Source organism: Fringilla coelebs (genome assembly GCF_963513975.1).
Source record: "Fringilla coelebs genome assembly, chromosome: 30".
NCBI classification, from domain to species: Eukaryota; Metazoa; Chordata; class Aves; order Passeriformes; family Fringillidae; genus Fringilla; species Fringilla coelebs.
The window spans coordinates 1,713,446-1,732,704 of record NC_140056.1 but is presented as its reverse complement, the minus strand read 5'-3'; the positions used below and the strand labels follow the sequence as shown (position 1 = coordinate 1,732,704).

At 63.4% G+C, this 19,259-nt stretch overlaps 1 protein-coding gene across 1 annotated transcript; it reads left to right on the top strand.

Moving 5' to 3' along the window:
- Nucleotides 1–3,359: 3,359 nt before the first annotated feature.
- Nucleotides 3,360–6,838, top strand: STAC3 (SH3 and cysteine rich domain 3; the record flags this gene model as incomplete). Its single annotated transcript, XM_084223710.1, has 11 exons — nucleotides 3,360–3,425; nucleotides 3,756–4,014; nucleotides 4,171–4,268; nucleotides 5,105–5,180; nucleotides 5,256–5,347; nucleotides 5,448–5,514; nucleotides 5,711–5,760; nucleotides 5,855–5,949; nucleotides 6,216–6,267; nucleotides 6,388–6,525; nucleotides 6,740–6,838. 11 exons carry the CDS (start codon nucleotides 3,360–3,362, stop codon nucleotides 6,836–6,838), a joined length of 1,092 nt encoding a protein of 363 aa, XP_084079836.1.
- Nucleotides 6,839–19,259: the final 12,421 nt, after the last annotated feature.

The following is a 19,259-nucleotide window of genomic DNA, read 5'->3' as shown; positions in this document are numbered from 1 at the left end:
TGTCCATCACTTGAATGTAAATTCAGTGTCAGGGCTGGGAGGGCTCTCTGCTGCCTCAGTGGGGTGAGGGGACAGCAGAAGGGACGCTGGCAGGGGGATGGTGCCAAAGTGGGGACCCCAGGCTGGGGCTGGACTCCCCTGACAGATGTTCACAGCCTCTCCTGCAGCTGCCAGCCCCATCCAGCTGTGGAATTGCAGGGCAGGAATGAGGGCATGGAGTGCCCTGTGTCAGGAACCATCACATTCCTGCTGGCAGCAGCAGCACCTGGAGCTGGCAGGGACAGGGACAGGGACAGGGCCAGGATTTGGGGTGGCACAGCAGCAGGATGCTCCCCACCTTCCTGAGGACAGGTAAGAGCTGCCAGGAGCAGCACCTGGAGCTGGCAGGGACAGGGACAGGGACAGGATTTGGGGTGGCACAGCAGCAGGATGCTCCCAACCCTCCTGAGGACAGGTAAGAGCTGCCAGGAGCAGCACCTGGAGCTGGCAGGGGCAGGGACAGGGACAGGGACAGGATTTGGGGTGGTGCAGCTGCAGGATGCTCCCCACCTTCCTGAGGACAGGTAAGAGCTGCCAGGACGGTTCCAGGTGCCCAGACTGGTTCCAGCTCCCCCCTCGGTGCCCGGCAGGGAGCTCAGGGCAGCCTGGCAGCAGGGGGATCATCCCAGCTCCTGCCAGAGCCTGGCCCTGCAGGATTTGGTGCCAGGGGGTGCGAGGCAGCCGCTCCCCCCTGCCAGACCCCTCTGCTGCCCCTCTGCCCACCCAGCCAGCAGCCTGCAGACCCCAAAACCCCTGGATCCTCCTCCGTGCCCAGCTGCTGGAACCCTCGGTGTGCCCAATTCCCGGAGCCCTCTCCGTGCCCGGTTCCTTCTTTATCCCGGGCCAGCCCGGGGGGGCCCCTGGCACGCCCAGCAACCACCAACGCAAATAGCCGGTGCCTCCTCCGCCCGCTGCCGCCCGGCGCACGCTGGGGCTCCAATTTCCCGGCGTCAGCCCCCGCCGCCGCTCAGCTGTCGTCCCCCTGTGCCCTGTCACTCCGCTGGCCCCGGCACCGGCGCGGCTGCCGCCGCCACCGAGCGCTGCGGGCTCTGCGGCCACCGGGCCCCGGCACCGGCCGCACTTCGGGGGCTCCTTCAGCGCAGGGGGAGAGCGCCGAGCACAGGGTGAGTGCCCCCCGTGCGCCCCTCCTGCCCACCCTGGGCACCCCTCGGGGCTGTCGGGCCTCGGGGTGCCCCGATCCCGCTGTGCCCCGAGCCCCGGCGTGCCCCGTTCCCGCTGCTGCTTCCCGATGGTTTTCCCGACGGCTTTCCCGATGGTTTTCCCGATGGTTTTCCTGATGATTTTCCTGATGGTTTTCCTGACTGGTTTTCCTGATGATTTTCCTGACTGGTTTCCTGACTGGTTTTCCCAACTGGTTTTCCCACCCAGTTTTCCTGACTGGTTTTCCTGGTGGTTTTCCCAACTGGTTTCCTGACTGGTTTTCTCAGCTGCTTTTCCTGACTGGTTTTCCCAACTGGTTTTCCTACCCAGTTTTCCTGACTGATTTTTCCTGGCTGCTTTTCCTGATTATTCTCCTGACTGGTTTTCCTGACTGGTTTTCCCAACTGGTTTTCCTGACCAGTTTTCCTGGCTGCTTTTCCTGTCTGGTTTCCCATCTGGTTTTCCTGGCTGCTTTTCCTGACTGATTTTCCCGATGGTTTTCCTGGTGGTTTTCCTGACTGGTTTCCTGACTGGTTTTCCCAACTGGTTTTCCCACCCAGTTTTCCTGACTGATTTTCCTGGCTGCTTTTCCTGATAATTCTCCTGACTGGTTTCCCATCTGGTTTTCCTGGTGGTTTTCCCAACTGGTTTCCTGACTGGTTTTCCCAGCTGCTTTTCCTGACTGGTTTTCCCAACTGGTTTTCCTGACCAGTTGTCTTGACTGATTTTCCTGGCTGCTTTTCCTGATGACTTTCCTGACTGGTTTTCCTGACTGGTTTTCCTGATGATTTTCCTGACTGGTTTTCCTGGTGGTTTTCCTGACTGGTTTTCCCAACCGGTTTTCCCACCCAGTTTTCCTGACTGATTTTCCTGGCTGCTTTTCCTGATAATTCTCTTGACTGGTTTCCCATCTGGTTTTCCTGGTGGTTTTCCTGATGGTTTTTCCTGACTGGTTTTCCCAACTGGTTTTCCTACCCAGTTTTCCTGACTGATTTTCCTGGTGGTTTTCCCAACTGGTTTTCCTGACCAGTTGTCTTGACTGATTTTCCTGGCTGCTTTTCCTGATGACTTTCCTGACTGGTTTTCCTGACTGGTTTTCCTGGCTGCTTTTCCTGACTAGTTTTCCTGGTGGTTTTCCTGACTGGTTTTCCCACCCAGTTTTCCTGACTGATCTTCCTGGCTGCTTTTCCTGATAATTTTCCTGACTGGTTTCCCATCTGGTTTTCCCAACTGGCTTTCACAGCTGGTTTTCCTGACTGGTTTTCCCAGCTGCTTTTCGTGACTGGTTTTCCCATCTGGTTTTCCTAACCAGTTTTCCTGACTGGTTTCCCACCTGTTTTCCTGACTGGTTTCCCATCTGGTTTTCCTGACTGGTTTTCCCAACTGCTTTTCCTGACCAGTTTTCCTGGCTGCTTTTCCTGATGATTTTCCTGGTGGTTTTCCTGACTGGTTTTCCCACCCAGTTTTCCTGACTGATCTTCCTGGCTGCTTTTCCTGATAATTCTCCTGACTGGTTTCCCATCTGGTTTTCCCAACTGGTTTTCCCAACTGGTTTTCCTGACCAGTTTTCCTGACTGATTTTCCTGGCTGCTTTTCCTAACTGGTTTTCCCGACTGGTTTTCCTGTCTGCTTTTCCTGAGTGGACTGGGTATCACCAAAAATAAAGAGGTCTGGGTGGAAGCCCCGCAGGGAGGGCAGTCCGAGGTGGCACCGGGATGGTTTGGGGGATGCTGGAGCAGCTCCTGCCCCGGTGGCAGCCGGGTGCTGCCCGTCGGTGCCCCCCGGTGCTCGCCGAGGGGCCGAGGGCGGCGCCGTTCGTGGTTTCACGGCGGGACGGAGATGCCCGGGCTAAGGTGGGCACATGCCCAGGGATGTGCCACGCTCTGGGATGGGCACCGACCCCCTCCAGCCTGGCAGAACCAGCCCTGAGCGGGGCAGGGGCTGCGGGATGGGCAGTGGGAGTGAACCCGGGGTTCCTCCTGGCAGGGGCTGCAGGATGGACAGACGGTGGGTGTCTGTCCTGCACTGAACCCGGGGTTCCCCCTGGCACAGCCAGCCCGGGCAGGGGCCGCAGGATGGGCAGGGGAAGAGGTGGCACTGCCCACCCAGCCGGGTGGAGCTGCCCCAGCCAACGCCACCCCTGCTCTTGCCCTCGCAGCATGACGGAGAAGGAAGTGCCAGAGCCGCCGGCGTCACCTGCTTCAGGTGGGAAACCCAAGAGCCGGGTAAGTGGGTGCCCGGGGGGGGATTTTGGGTGGGTGGGGGATGCTCCCTCTCGATCATCACCCTGCCGCAGCCCCAGGAGGTTTTGGGGGGCCGGGGGTGCCGGGTTTTGGGGGGGCATTTCCCAGCTTGGCATTTCGCTGGGGTGCCCACACCCCTGAGGTGCTCAGGAACCGCAGCTTCCTCTTCTGTGGAGACTTCACGGGCCTGGGAGGAGGATCCCCGAATCCAGAGCGTTCCTGGAAGGGGTCTGGGGGCGAGGGGCAGGGGGGGTCTGCCCTCCTGCCTCCCCCACGCTGCCACACACCGCCCGTCCCCTCCTGCCCCAGCAGCTGCAGAAGCTGAAGCAAATTTTCCAGCGGAAACCCAAGGAGGAGCCGGTGCAGGAGCCCCAGCCCAACGGGGAGCTGGTCAGCCCCTCGGGGGGACCCATCTACTACATCTATGAGGATGACGAAGAGGAGGAAGAGGAGGAGGAGCCCGAGCCTCCTCCCGAACCGGAGAAACTCGTGAACGACAAACCGCACAAGTTCAAAGACCATTACTTCAAAAAGCCCAAATTCTGCGATGTTTGTGCCCGCATGATCGTCCGTGAGTCCTGAGGGGGGGGTGGGGGTCACGGACAGGTCTGGGGGGCCACGGGTACGGCTGGGGCTGGGGGCCAAGGCTGCCCGGGGCTCCATCGCGGCCGTTTCACAGCTGCAGTGTCACATTCCCTCTCCTTTCCACCCCCTCCACCGCCGCCAGTCAACAACAAATTTGGCCTGAGGTGCAAGAACTGCAAAACCAACATCCACCACCACTGCCAGTCCTACGTGGAGATGCAGCGCTGCTTCGGCAAGATCGTGAGTGCCCCCCCCGCCCCTCCAGCCCCCAGATCGGGCACCCCTGGCAGTGCCCCCCTCAGCCCCTGGCAGTGCCCCCCTCAGCCCCTGGCAGTGCCCACCTCAGCCCCTGGCAGTGCCCCCCTCAGTCCCCCTGGGCAGGACGCAGGTGCCACCACACCTGGTCATTTCCTCACTCTGAGGGGGACCCCAATCCCACCCTGGGGGTCCCCCCAGCTCTTCCAGGTGGCTCCGGGGGGTGCCTGATGCTGCGACCCCCCCCTCCAGCCCCAGATCGGGCACCCCTGGCAGTGCCCACCTCAGCCCCCATGGGCAGGATGCAGGTGCCACCACACCTGGTCATTTCCTGACTCTGAGGGGGACCCCAATCCTTACCCTGGGGGTCCCCCCAGCTCTGCCAGGTGGCTCCGGGGGGATCCTGCTGATGTGACCCCCCCCGTCCAGCCCCCAAAAGGAGCACCCCTGGCAGTGCCCCCCTCAACCCCCATGGGTGGGACGTAGGTGCCAGCACCCCATATCATTTCCTGACTCGAGGGGGACCCCAATCGCACTCTGGGGATCCCCCCAGCCCTGCCAAGTGGCTCCGGGGGGTGCCTGATGCTGCGACCCCCCCCCCCCCTCCAGCCCCAGATCGGGCACCCCTGGCAGTGCCCACCTCAGCCCCTGGCAGTGCCCCCCTCAGCCCCCATGGGCAGGACGCAGGTGCCACCACACCTGGTCATTTCCTGACTCGTGGGGGACCCCAATCGCACTCTGGGGGTCCCCCCAGCTCTGCCAAGTGGCTCCGGGGGGATCCTGCTGATGTGACCCCCACCTCTGTCCTCCCGTCCCCGCAGCCTCCCGGGTTCCGGCGGGCGTACAGCTCCCCCCTCTACAGCGACCAGCAGTTCGCCGGCACCAAGGACCAGCTCGGTGAGTGCCCCCTGTCCCTTTGTCCCCACCTTGGGGTGTCCCAGCCCCCCCCTGACCCCCCCTGAGCCCCCGCAGCGAACAGGAGCGACCCCGTGTTCGAGACGCTGCGGACGGGGGTGATCATGGCCAACAAGGAGCGCAAGAAGGGGCAGGACGACAAGAAAAACGTGAGTGTGGGGTCGGGCTCTCCCCAAATTCCTCCCCGGTGACCCCTCCCCACCCCAGCCCCCCCACTTTGCACCCTCTGAGAGCTGTCTGTCCTTCCAGCCCCTGGCTGCGATGATGGACGAGGAGCCGGAGGCCACGAAGCCGGTGGGGAGCAAAGCTGAGGGGGGTGAGCGCCGAGGGTTGGGGGGCTGAGCCCGTGGGGACCCCTGGATGTGTTTTTGGGGGGGGGGGGGTTGTCCTGCAGAAAGAGGATCCCCCAGATCATGTCCCCACCCTGGGGGTCTCGCTGCATCCCCACGCTGGCTGAGGAGACCCCCGGGAGGCGCCACCGGGAGAAGTTTGACCCCTCCTCCCCCTCCCAGGTGCCTCCGAGGGGGACAAGAAGGCTGAGAAGAGCCCGACAGATGACAAGGTACCCCCCATCCCCGCCCTGCACCCCAAAACCTTGAGCAGAGCCTGTGGGAGACCCTCAGGGCTGGCTGCAAACCCCCCCCCGTGTCCCCCAGAGCAAGAAGCCGCAGCCGGGGGGGTTCCTGCAGTCCCACTACTTCGTGGCACTTTATCGCTTCAAAGCCCTGGAGAAGGACGACCTGGACTTCCCGTGAGTTCCCAGCCTCGTCCTGGCCTCTTTCCCGAGGATTTTTGGGGTTTTTGGGTTTTTTTTGGGTTTTGGCTCCGCGCGGTTCCGTGGATTCGCCGAGGCTGAGCTGCTCGGGGCAGTCCCTGAGCCCGCGGGTCCCGGGCCGGACACGGGGCTGGAGGAGCCGATTCTGAAGGAAAAGAGATTTTTCTTGGGTGGGAAAATCACCCAAGGGTGGGTGGGGGTCCTGCCCTCCCCCCCTCAGAGAGCCCTTCCCTCCCTTCCAGGCCCGGGGAGAAGATCACGGTGGTCGATGACTCCAACGAGGAGTGGTGGCGGGTGAGGCTGGGAAAACACTGCCGGGGGGGGCACCCAAACCTGCTGCCGACCCCCAGCCTGGCGGGGAGGGGGATCCTGGACCCCCAGATGGGCCTCAACCCCCCCTTGCACTCCTTGCAGGGGAAGATCGGGGAGAAAGTCGGGTATTTCCCCCCCAACTTCATCATCCGGGTGCGGGCGGGCGAGCGGGTGCACAAGGTGACGCGTTCCTTCGTGGGCAACCGGGAAATCGGGCAAATCACGCTCAAAAAGGATCAGGTGAGACGGGACCCCCCCCCAAAAAAAACCACCCGGAGACCCCCAGCCCCCCTTGTACAGCTGCACCCCAAAACCAGCATCATCATCCTCCCCCTTCCCAGCTGATGAGATCTGCTCTGCCCCGACCCCTCCTCAGCTGCTCTGGGGGGATCCTGGGGGTCCCCCCTGCCCCGGGGGGGTCCCGGGGGTCTCAGCCGCCGCCTCTCGCCCGCAGATCGTGGTGCAGAAGGGGGAGGAGGTGAACGGATACGTCAAAGTCTTCACCGGCCGCAAAGTGGGGCTGTTCCCTGTGGACTTCCTGGAGGAGATCTGAGGGGGGGCTGCGGGGGGGCTGGGGGGACCCCCGGGATTGGGGGGGGCGGAGACCCCCGGGATGGGGGACACGGAGACCCCCGGGATGGGGACGGAGAGCGGCTGCAGGGCAGGGATGGGCCGGGGGCACCCCGGGATTGGGATGGGGGGGCCCTGGCTGCGGGACAGGTTTGGGGTCAGGGGGGGCACCCCCACTCCTGCTGGTCCCTGGGGGGTCCCTGGGGGGGTCCCTGGGGGGCTGCTGTCCCCCCCAGGACCAGGATGGGGGGACCGGAGGTGCCCCAAGGGCTCTTCCCCCGCGGTGCCTCCGGGGATGCTGGATGCGGGGGGGGGGCACCCCCAGAGCCGCTGCGGAGCCCCCCCGGAGCCGGTGGGGGACACCGGGGGTCGGGGGGGGTCGGGGGGGTCCTGCCCCGCTGCTCCCGGTGCTCCCGGTGCTCCCGGGTTCGGCAATACACGGCTGTGCCCGCGCCCCCCTCTCCGGTGTGGATTTAATGGGGAGGGGGCGCGGGGGGGCGGTGGGCGCCGCTGTGGGGGCGTCACTGGGGGGCAGCGGTGACACCTCGGGAGGTGGCACTGCCACCCGGGGAGGGGGCGGGGGGTCGGCACTGGGCACTGCGGGGTGCCCGGGGCCCCCCGTGGAGGGGTCAGTGGTCACTGTGGGGGTCACTGGGGGGGTCACTCAGTGGTCACTCTGGGGGTCACTCATTGGTCACTCTGGAGGTGCCTCTCTGGTCACTGGGGGGGTCACTCATTGGTCACTCTGGGGGTCCCTCTCTGGTCACTCTGAGGGTCACTCACTGGTCACTCTGAAGGTCACTCATTGGTCACTCTGGGGGTCATTTCCTGGTCACTCTGGGGGTCCCTCACTGGTCACTCCGGGGGTCCCTCTCTGGTCACTCTGAGAGTCACTCAGTGGTCACTCTGGGGGTCCCTCTCTGGTCACTTTAGGGGTCCCTCAGTGGTCACTCTGGGGGTCACTCACTGGTCACTGTGGGGGTCACTCTGGGGGTCACTCACTGGTCACTCTGGGGGTCACTCATTGGTCAGTTTGGGGGTCCCTCTCTGGTCACTCTGGGGGTGCCTCGCTGGTCACTTTGGGGGTCACTCTCTGGTTACTCTGGGGGTCCCTCACTGGTCACTTTGGGGCTCACAGTGGTCACTGTGGGGGTTCCTCGCTGGTCACTGCAGGGGTGCCTCGCTGGTCATTGCGGGGGTCACTCTCTGGTCACTCTGGGGGTCCCTCCCTGGTCACTGTGGGGGTCCCTCAGTGGTAACTGTGGGAGTCACTCATTGGTCACTGTGGGGGTCCCTCCCTGGTCACTCTGGGGGTCCCTCAGTGGTAACTGTGGGAGTCACTCATTGGTCACTGTGGGGGTCCCTCGCTGGTCACTGTGGGGGTCCCTCGCTGGTCACTGGAGGGGGGGTCCCTCTCTGGTCACTCTGGGGGTCCCTCGCTGGTCACTCTGAGGGTCCCTCTCTGGTCACTGCGGGGGTCCCTCGCTGGTCACTCTGGGGGTCACTCATTGGTCACTCTGGGGGTCACTGACTGCTCACTCTGGGGGTCCCTCTCTGGTCACTCTGGGGGTACCTCACTGGTCACTCCGGGGGTGCCGCTGTCCCCCGCGGGGCCCACCCGCCCCGGGCGGTTCGAGGGGCGGGGGCGGCACCGGGACCCCCCCGCCCGGTGGGGCGGGGCTGGCGCGGGGCCCGGCGGGGCCCGAAAAGGGGCGGCGGGCGACAGGTGACGGTGGCGGGGCCAGGACGGGACCTTGGCACGCGCCGCGCCACCGACAGGTGCCCGGGGGCGCCCGTGACGTCACGGCACCCGTGACGTCAGCGGTAACCACGGCGACGGGGCTGGGCGGGGCTTGGCGGGTGGGCGTGGCCGCGCTTTGCCCGGTTCCGCCGCCAGGGGGCGCTGTCGGCACGCCGCGCGGCAGCGCCGTATGCAAATATATGCAAATGAGATGTGAAAGCAGCGGCGCCTCCTAGTGGAGGTTTTTGGGGTGTTGGGGATGGAATTGGGGGGAGAGGGAAAGGGGAGTTCCTCCCCCAGTCCGTGGGGTGCTGAGGGGGTTGTGGGGGGTACAGAGAACCCCGAGGGGGGGAAGGAGGTGTGGGACCCCCACACTGGGGTGTGCCCCCATTCCCAGCGCCCCCAATCGCGGAGGGGATGGAGGAAATGAGGGGGTGAAGCGGGGGCGATCCTCGGGACTGACCTCCCTCCTCCCCTCCCTCCCTCCTTCCCTCCTCCCCCTTCCCCTCCTGTCACACAGCTTTAAATGCCGAGCCATTAAAATTTTACACCTCATTTGCGGCTCCTCACACGGTTAATTTTCCCGGGATTGTCTATTTATTTATTTGCCGAGCCCGGCGGGAGGGGGGAGCAGCTGATTCGCCGCATCTGGGCGGTGGGGAGGGAAAAGGGGGGGGAACCACCCTGGGAAGGGGGGAGGGCTCCGGCTAATTTAACTGCTGAAGAGAACAACTTAATTAGAGTCAGCTGGAAAATTGGGTGAAACCCCTTCGATCAGCCTGCCACCCCCCAGCCCCTTCCTGGCGGGATGCGAGTTTTGGGATGGATTTTGGGATGAAATTTTGGGATGAATTTTGGGATGAAATTTTGGGATGAAATTTTGGGATGCGTTTTTTGAGAGGGGGAGGGAGAGCCGGCCCCAGCCGAGCAGCTGCCCTTCATTCCAGCCAGCAGCTAATTGGCTTGATCAGCAGTTAATTGGGAATTAAGAGGTGCATCCCCCTCCTCCTCCCATCCCGGCTGTGGGGGTGGGGGGGGCGATGGGATTTTCCATTTTTCTCCCCCCGAATCATGGCCGCTGAGCACTTTAGGGTTTGCTTTTTCCTCTTTTTCCCGTGTTTTTCCCATTCCTGCTGCTCCCATCCTGCCTGTCCCCCCCTCAGCTTCTCCCCACCCCGGGGGGGTCCGGCTGGAGGAGCCCCCCCAAACCTCCCCATTCATCCCCTCCTCTTCTCCCCCCACCCCGTGAAAGGTCAGGAATTTACGGGGCTCAGGAATTAATTAAAATCCCATCAGATCCATCCCAGGGTTGGGGGTCACCCCCTCCGCACCCCCTTTTGGGGCCGCACGGAGGACGGGGAGCAGCAGATGCAGCGCTCCGAGCTTGTTCTCCATCTCCAGGCAGGGAAATAAATGGATTAAAGTAAAACTAAAAACGTCTGCGCTCCCCCCACTGCCCCCCCCGGCCGTAAATCAGCATAAATGCAATTTCCATATTCATGGTATTTATCCAATAACTGTCCTGGCCCAGATTAAACGCGCCCCGGGGAGCACCGGGGCTCCTTTATCTGTGCCGGGGGGTCCCGGGGAGGGGCGGCTCTGCCGGGAGGGGGGGGTCTGATCTTCATCTTCCTCCCGAGGGGATGGAGAGGGGTGGGATCCTCTCCTCATCCTCCTCACGAGGGGATGTGGGGGGGAATCTGCTCCTCGTCCTCCTCCTGAGGGGCTGAAGAAGGGTGGGATCCTCTCCTCATCCTCTTCCGGAGGGAATGGGGGGGTTCTGATCTTCATCCTCCTCACGAGGGGATGGAGAGGGGTGGGATCCTCTCTTCATCCTCCTCACGAGGGGATTTGGGGGATTCTGCTCCTCATCCTCTTCTTGAGGGGCTGGGGCTGGGACAGGGGGGTTCTGCTCTTCATCCTCCTCCTGAGGGGCTGGAGAGGGGTGGGATCCTCTCCTCATCCTCATCCTCTTCCTGAGGGAATGAGGGGGTTCTGCTCTTCATCCCTTTCCCGAGGGGCTGCAGAGGGATGGGATCCTCTCCTCATCTTCCTCCTCCTCCTCCTCCTGAGGGAATGGGGGGGTTCTGCTCTTCATCTTCCTCCCGAGGGGCTGGAGAGGGGTGGGATCCTCTCCTCATCCTCTTCCCGAAGGGCTGGGGCTGGAGAAGGGACGGGATCTTCTTTTCATCCTCTTCCTGAGGGACTGGGATTGGGCCGGGGGGTTCTGTTCTTCATCCCCTTCCTGAGGGGCTGGAGAAGGGTGGGATCCTCTCCTCATCCTCCTCCTGAGGGGCTGGAAAGGGAATGGGGGGATTCTGCTCTTCATCTTCTTCACGAGGGGCTGCAGAGGGGTGGGATCCTCTCCTCATCCTCATCCTCCTCCTCCTGAGGGAATGGGGGGGTTCTGCTCTTCATCCCCTTCCTGAAGGGCTGCAGAGGGGTGGGATCCTCTCCTCATCCTCCTCACGAGGGGATGTGGGGGGGAATCTGCTCCTCATCCTCTTCCTGAGGGGCTGGAGAGGGGTGGGATCCTCATCCTCTTCCTGAGGGAATGGGGGCTGTGCTCTTCATCTTCCTCCCGAGGGGATGCAGAGGGGTGGCATCTTCTCCTCATCCTCCTCACGAGGGTCTGGGCCTGGGGAGGGGGAGATTCTGCTCTTCATCCCCTTCCCGAGGGGCTGAAGAAGGGTGGGATCCTCTCCTCATCCTCCTCATGAGGGGATGTGGGGGGGAATCTGCTCCTCATCCCCTTCCTGAGGGGATGGAGAGGGGTGGGATCCTATCCTCATCCTCATCCTCTTCCTGAGGGAATGGGGGGGTTCTGCTCTTCATCTTCCTCCCGAGGGGCTGGAGAGGGGTGGGATCCTCTCCTCATCCTCCTCACGAGGGGATGTGGGGGGTTCTGCTCCTCATCCTCTTCTTGAGGATCTGGAGAGGAAATGGGGGGGTTCTGCTCTTCATCCTCCTCCTGAGGGGATGGAGAGGGGTGGGATCCTCTCCTCATCCTCCTCACGAGGGGATGTGGGGGGGAATCTGCTCCTCGTCCTCCTCCTGAGGGGCTGGAGAGGGAATGAGGGGGTTCTGCTCTTCATCCCCTTCCTGAGGGGATGGAGAGGGAAGGGATCCTCTCCTCATCCTCTTCCTGAGGGAATGGGAGGTTCTGCTCCTCATCCTCTTCCTGAGGATCTGGAGAGGAAATGGGGGGGTTCTGCTCTTCATCCCCTTCCTGAGGAGCTGGAGAAGGGTGGGATCCTCTCCTCATCCTCTTTTTGAGGGGCTGGGGTGGGATCCTGTCCTCATCCTCTGCTTAAGGGTTTGGAGAGGGAATGAGGGGGTTCTGCTCTTCATCCCCTTCCCGAGGGGATGGAGGAGGGTGGGATCCTCTCCTCATCCTCCTCACAAGGGGCTGGAGAGGGGTGGGATCCTCTCTTCATCCTCCTCATAAGTGGATGTGGGGGGGTTCTGCTCCTCATCCTCTTCTTGAGGGGCTGGGGAGGGGTGGGATCCTCTCCTCATCCTCATCCTGAGGGAATGGGGGGGGTTCTGCTCTTCATCCCCTTCCCGAGGGACTGCAGAGGGGTGGGATCCTCTCCTCATCCTCCTCACGAGGGTCTGGGGTGGGAGTGAGGGGGTTCTGCTCCTCATCCTCCTCCCGAGGGGCTGCAGAGGGACTGGGGGTTGGGGAGGGGTCCTGCTCCTCACCCCCCTCCCCCTCTCCGGGCCCCGCCGGGCTCGGCCGCGCTCCTGTTCCCCCCCCTCTCCCTTCCCCCCCTTTCCCTTCAGTTCCTCCGCTCCTCTCCTTCCTCTCCCTCTCCCCCAGACCCCTCCCCACCCCCTCCCGCGACCCCAGACCCCTCCCTGCTCCCCCCTCCGCGAACCTCGGCGGTGCTGCTGTTGGGGGGGCCGGGACAGCCGCGTCCCCCCCGGGGCTGTGTCGCGTCTGGGGACACAAATGCCACTTCTCCCGCGTGACAGGTCCTTGTCAGCCCTAATGACCGCGGGCCGGCCGCGCCCCGGGGCTCGGAGCTCGTTAAGGGCGATTTAATGAGGCAGCGGCAGCCGCAGCCGCGGGCTCCGAGCCACCGGGGCTGCCCGGCGCGGCAGCGAGTCCGCGGAGCCCCCCGAAAAAACCCACAGCCCCCCCCGGCTCCTCAGAGCCCTCAGAGACCCCTCCAAGACCCCCCCAAGCTCCTCAGACCCCTCAAAGACCCCTCCAAGACCCCTCCAATCCCCCCCAAGCTCCTTAGAGCCCCCCACAGCTCCTCAGAGACCCCCAGAGCCCCTCAAAGACCCCTCAAAGACCCCCCCCAAGCCCCTCACAGCCCCTCAAAGACCCCTCCAATCCCCCCCAAGCTTCTCAGAGCCCCCCACAGCCCTCCAATCCCCCCCACCCACTTCTCAGAGCCCCCCTCAACCCCTCAGAGCCCCCCACAGCCCCTCAAAGACCCCTCCAATCCCCCCCCCAGTGCCTCAGAGCCCCCCACATCTCCTCAGATCCCCCCAATCCCCCCCAATCCCCTCACAGACCCCTCCAATCCCCCCACATCTCCTCAGAGCTCCCCCAATCCCCTCACAGCCCCTTAAAGACCCCCACAATCCCCCCCACAGCCCCTCACAGATTCCCCCCGCTCCTCAGAGCCCCCCAAATCCCCTCAGAGCCCCCCTCAGCCCCTCAAAGACCCCTCCAATCCCCCCCCCAGTGCCTCAGAGCCCCCCCACATCTCCTCAGAGCCCCCCCCAATCCCCTCACAGACCCCTCCAATCCCCCCCACAGCCCCTCACAGATTCCCCCCGGCTCCTCAGAGCCCCCAAATCCCCTCAGAGCCCCCCTCAGCCCCTCAAAGACCCCCCAAACCCCTCGCAGACCCCCACAATTCCCCCCCCGGCTCCTCAGAGCCCCTCAAAGACCCCAGAGCCCCCCCAGAGCCGCTCACAGATCCTGGGGTGGGACAGAGCACCTGGATCCACCCTGATGTCCCTTCTTGGGGACCAGGGGGACACCTGGGGGCTCACAGAGCACCTGGATCCGTCCCTGATGTCCCTTCCTGGGGATTGAGGGGACACCTGGAGGGTCCTGGGGGTGCACAGAGCAGCTGGATCCATCCTTGATGTCCCCAGGAGGGACCAGGGCGACACCTGGGGAGGGACAAAGCACCTGGATCCATCTCCACCCTCCTGCTGTCACCTCCTGGGGACGAGGGGGGACACCTGGAGGGTCCTGGGGTGGACACAGCACCTGGATCCACCCTGATGTCCCTTCTTGGGGACAGGGGGGGACACCTGGGGGTGCACAGAGCACCTGGACCCAGCCCTGATGTCCCCTCCTGGGGACAGGGGGACACCTGGGGAGGGACAAAGCACCTGGATCCATCTCCACCCTCCTGCTGTCACCTTCTGGGGACGGGGGGGGGGGACACCTGGAGGGTCCTGGGGTGGACACAGCACCTGGATCCATCCCTGATGTCCCTTCCTAGGGATCGAGGGGACACCTGGAGGGTCCTGGCGAGAGACAGAGCACCTGGATCCATCCTTGATGCCCCTTCCTGGGGACCAGGGGGACACCTGGGGGTGCACAGAGCACCTGGATCCACCCCTGATGTCCCCTCCTGGGGACACCTGGAGGGTCCTGGGGTGCACAGAGCACCTGGATCCAGCCCTGATGTCCCTTCTTGGGGACCAGGGGGACACCTGGGGGCGCACAGAGCACCTGGATCCATCCCTGTCCTCCTCCTGTCCCCTCTTGGGGACCGGGGGGACACCTGGGGGTGCACAGAGCACCTGGATCCACCCCCCCTACCCCTCCCCCCTCCTGCTGCCCCCCCCGGCTGCGGGATCCCCCCCCAAATCCTTGAGGAGAGCCCCAAAACCCCAAAGCCCCAAAGCCCGGCTGGGCCCCGCCCGCGTCCCCACAGCCCCTGCGAGGTGAACTCGATCCATCCTAATTAGCGCTGATTTGCATAGGGAAATGCAAATGAACCTGGCCCGGCTTTGGTGGAAGGAACGATTCCAGCTGGGCGCGTCAGGAGCTGGAGGGGTCTGGGGTCACTTTGGGGGTCCCGCTTTGGGGTTTGGGGTCACTTTGGGGTCCCAGTGTGGGGTCTGGGGTCACTTTGGTGTTTTAGGGGGTCCCAGTTTGGGCTTTGGGGTCACTTTGAGGCGTCAGAGTGGGGTTTGGGGTCCCAGTTTGGGGTCACTTTGGGGTTTTGGGGGGTCCTAGTTTGGGGTTTGGGGTCCCAGTGTGGGGTTCGGGGTCACTTTGTGGGGTTTAGGGTCACTTTGGGGTTTTCAGGGGTCTCAGTTCGGGGTCTGGGGTCACTTTGTGGGGTTTTGGGAAGTCTCACTTTAGGGTTTGGGGTCACTTTGAGGTTTTTAGGGGTCCCAGTTTGGGCTTTGGGGTCACTTTGGGGGGTCCCAGTGTGGGGTTTGGGGTCCCAGTGTGGGGTTTGGGGTCACTTTGTGGGGTTTGGGGCCAGTTTGGGGTTTTGGAGAGGGTCCCAGTTTGGGGGTTTGGGATCACTTTGGGGTTTTTAGGGGTCCCAGTTTGGGGGTTTGGGGTCACTTTGGGGTTTTAGGGGTCCCGGTTTGGGCTTTGGGGTCACTTTGTGGGGTTTGGAGTCAGTTTGGGGTTTTGGGGGGTCCCAGTTTGGGGTTTGGGGCTCCCAGTGTGGGGTTTGGGGTCACTTTGGGGTTTTAGGGGTCCCGGTTTGGGCTTTGGGGTCACTTTGTGGGTTTGGAGTCAGTTTGGGGTTTTGGGGGATCCCTTTGTGGGGTTTTGGAGAATCCCAATTTGGGGTTTGGGGTCACTTTGGTGTTTTGCCGGGGCCCCACTTTGTGTTTTTTGGGGTCACTTTGGTGACCCCATTTGAGGTGGGGGGGCGTCACCTGCACCCCCGAATTTCCCCGCCGGCCCATCCCGGTCCCCTCCACCCCCGTGTGCCCGCTCGGTGCCCGGTGAGTCCCGGGCAGGGGCGGATCCCCGCTCCGGGGGTGGCGGGGGCGCCCGGGCCGTGCCCCCCTCGGTGCCCCCCGGCCCCGGCCGTGCCCCCCGGGTGCGGGGGTGGCACCGGGGGTGGCACCGGTGGCACCGGAGCTCGTTGTTACGGGCACGGTGAGCGCTGAATTCTCACCCAAAATGAGCCCGGGGGTGGCACGGGGTGACAGCTGGGGGGGCGGGGGTGCCCCCCTGGCTGTGCCCCCCTCTCTGTGCCCCCCTGGCTGCGCCCCTCCAGCCCCAAAGCGGCCACGTCCCCCTGGGGAGGGGTCTCCTGGAGGATCCCTGTCCTTGGGCAGGTTGTCCCCTCCCCCACCGCCACCTCAGGGCACATCTGGCGGCTCGGGGGCACATCTGGCCGTGTCTCCATCGCCGCCTCGGGGCACATCTGGCCGTGCCCCATCCCCACCTCGGGGCCGCCCCCTCCTCCGGGCGCCCCCCGGGATTTCATCCCGGCTGACAGGAGCGAGACCCGCAGCTCCCCCGGCCGCATTCACAGCTCAGCCACGAGCTGGAGGAGCGGGGACAGCGCTGGCAGGGCCACCTGTCCTGTCCTGCCCTGTTCTGCCCACCGGGGACAGCCCCGGGGACACCGGGGGAGGGGTGCGAGGCCGGGAGGGGGAGGGGGCTGTTCCCCCCCTGTTTTCCCCCCTGTTTCTCCCGTTTTCCCCCCGTTTCCCCCCCTGTTTCTCCCCCTGCTTCCCCCCTATTTTCCCCCCTATTTTCCCCCCCTATTTCCCCCTCCCCGTTTTCCCCCGTTTCCCCCCCTATTTCCCCCCCTATTTCCCCCCCTATTTTCCCCCCCTGTTTCCCCCCCGTTTTCCCCCCTTTTTTCCCCCCGTTTCCCCCCCTATTTTCCTCCCTGTTTCCCCCCCTTTCCCCCCCTTTTTCCCCCCCTTTTCCCCCCCCGTTTTCCCCCCCGTTTTCCCCCCTATTCCCCCCCCGTTTCCCCCCCCGTTTCCCCCCCCCGTTTCCCCCCTATTTTCTCCCCTATTTTCCCCCTGTTCCCCCCCTGTTTTCCCCCCTGTTTCCCCCCTATTTTCCCCCCTATTTTCCCCCCTGTTCCCCCCCTGTTTTCCCCCCTGTTTCCCCCCTATTTTCCCCCCTGTTTCCCCTCCTGTTTTCCCCCTGTTTCCCCCCCGTTTTCCCCGGCTGACGGGGAGGCTTTGCTGGTCCGGGGGGCTGTTTCCCCCTCGGCTCAGGCTGTAAACACTCAATTAAGCGGGAGCCGCGGTCCTGCCTCGCCTGTCGCTGCTGGTAATTATGTCGGTTTTTCGGTGTCAGGCGCGGCGGGGAAGCGCGATTGCAGCTAATTGGAGCAGCAATCCCAGCCCAGAGCCCTCCGCAGCTGCCGGTGCTGCCGCTCGACAGCGGCTCGGGGCTCCCCCCGCCCCGCATCGGAGCCCGCGGGATGCCTGGAGCCACCTGGGCTGGATCCAACCCTGTCCATGGATCCCACCTGCCCCTGGATCCAACCCTGTCCATGGATCCCACCTGCCCCTGGATCCAACCCTGTCCATGGATCCCACCTGCCCTTGGATCCAACCCTGTCCATGGATCCCACCTGCCCCTGGATCCAACCCTGTCCATGGATCCCACCTGCCCCTGGATCCAACCCTGTCCATGGATCCCACCTGTTCCCTGGATACAACACTGTCCATGGATCCCACCTGCCCCCGGATCCAACCCATCCCCTGGATCTCACCTGTACCCCAAATCCAACCCATCCCCTGGATCTCACCTGTACCCCAAATCCAACCCTCTCCATGGGTTCCACCTGCCCCTGGATTCCATCTTCCTGCTGGATCCCACCTGTACCCTGGGTCCAACCCATCCCCTGGATCCCACCTGCTCCAGGATTCCACCTTCCCTGGACCCCACCTGTATCCTGGATCCAACCTTCTCCACGGATCCCACCTGCCCCTGAATCCATCTCTCCCCTGAATCCAACCCATCCCCTGGATCTCACCTGCCCCTGGATTCCATCTTCCCTGGAGCCCACCTGTACCCCAGATCCCACCTGCCCCTGGATCCAGCTGTCCCCCTGGATCCCACTTTCCTCCCTGGATTCTGCTCACCTCCTGGATCCATCTCTTCCCAGACCCCACCTGCCCCTGGATTCCATTCTTCCTCTGGATCCCACCCCCCTGGATCCCACCTGTTCCCTGCATTCCCTCTTCCCTGGATCCCAGGTGTACCCTGGATCCAACCCATCCCCTGGATCCCACCTGTACCCCAAATCCAACCCTGTCCATGGGTTCCACCTGTCCCTTGGATTCCATCTTCCCTGGATCCCACCTGCCCCTGGATCCAACCCTCTCCATGGATCCCACCTGTTCCCTGGATCCCATCTTCCCTGGATCTCACCTGTACCCGGGATCCAACCCATCCCCTGGATCTCACCTGTACCCCAGATCCAACCCATCCCCTGGATCTCACCTGCCCCTGGATTCCATCTTCCTGCTGGATCTCACCTGCACCCCAAATCCAACCCTCTCCCTGGATCCTACCTGCCCCTGAATTCATCCCTTCCCCCCGATCCCACCTGCCCCTGGATCCCGCCCCTCCCCCGATTTCCCAGGGATCTTTTGGGGCTCCCCAGTCCCCCCAGACCCCCCCCCTGGAGCCGAGGTGTGCAGGACTGGGGAGCCCTTGGGGATCCGGGGAAGGACCTGCAGGGAGGAGGGGGCTGCCCCTCAGGGGGGCTCTGCCGGAACTGGGGTCTGCTGGGGGAACCCGGGATTTGGGGGTGTTTGAACCCGGGATTTGGGGGTGATTGAACCCGGGATTTCGGGCTGGGGGATCCCGGGATTTGGGGGTGATTGAATCTGGGATTTGGGGGTGTGGGAACACGGGATTTGGGAGTGATTGAACCTGGAATTTGGGGCTGGGGGAAGCCGGAATTTGTGGCTGGGGGAACCCGGGATTTGGGGGTGGGAGAATCCGGGATTTGGGGGTGATTGAATCTGGGATTTGGGGCTGGGGGATCCCGGGAATGAAGGCTGGGGGAACCTGGGATTTGGGGGTGATTGAACCTGGGATTTGGCGCTGGGGGAACCTGGGATTTGGGGGTGATTGAACCTGGGATTTGGGGCTGGGAGAACCCGGGATTTGGGGGTGATTGAACCTGGAATTTGGGGGGGATTGAACCTGGGATTTGTGGCTGAGGGAATCCGGGATTTGGGGGTGATTGAACCCAGGATTTGGGGGTGATTGAACCCAGGATTTGGGGGTGATTGAACCTGGGATTTGGGGGTGATTGAACCCGGGATTTGTGGCTGAGGGAATCCGGGATTTGGGGGTGATTGAACCCAGGATTTGGGGGTGATTGAACCCAGGATTTGGGGGTGATTGAACCTGGGATTTGGGGGTGATTGAACCCGGGATTTGTGGCTGAGGGAATCCGGGATTTGGGGGTGATTGAACCCGGGATTTGGGGGTGATTGAACCCGGGATTTGTGGCTGGGGGAATCCGGGATTTGTGGCTGGGGGAAGCCGGGATTTGGGGGTGGGAGAATCTGGGATTTGGGGCTGGGAGAACCCGGGATTTGGGGGTGATTGAACCCGGGATTTGGGGGTGATTGAACCCAGGATTTGGGGGTGATTGAACCCGGGATTTGGGGGTGATTGAACCCGGAATTTGGGGGTGATTGAACTCGGGATTTGTGG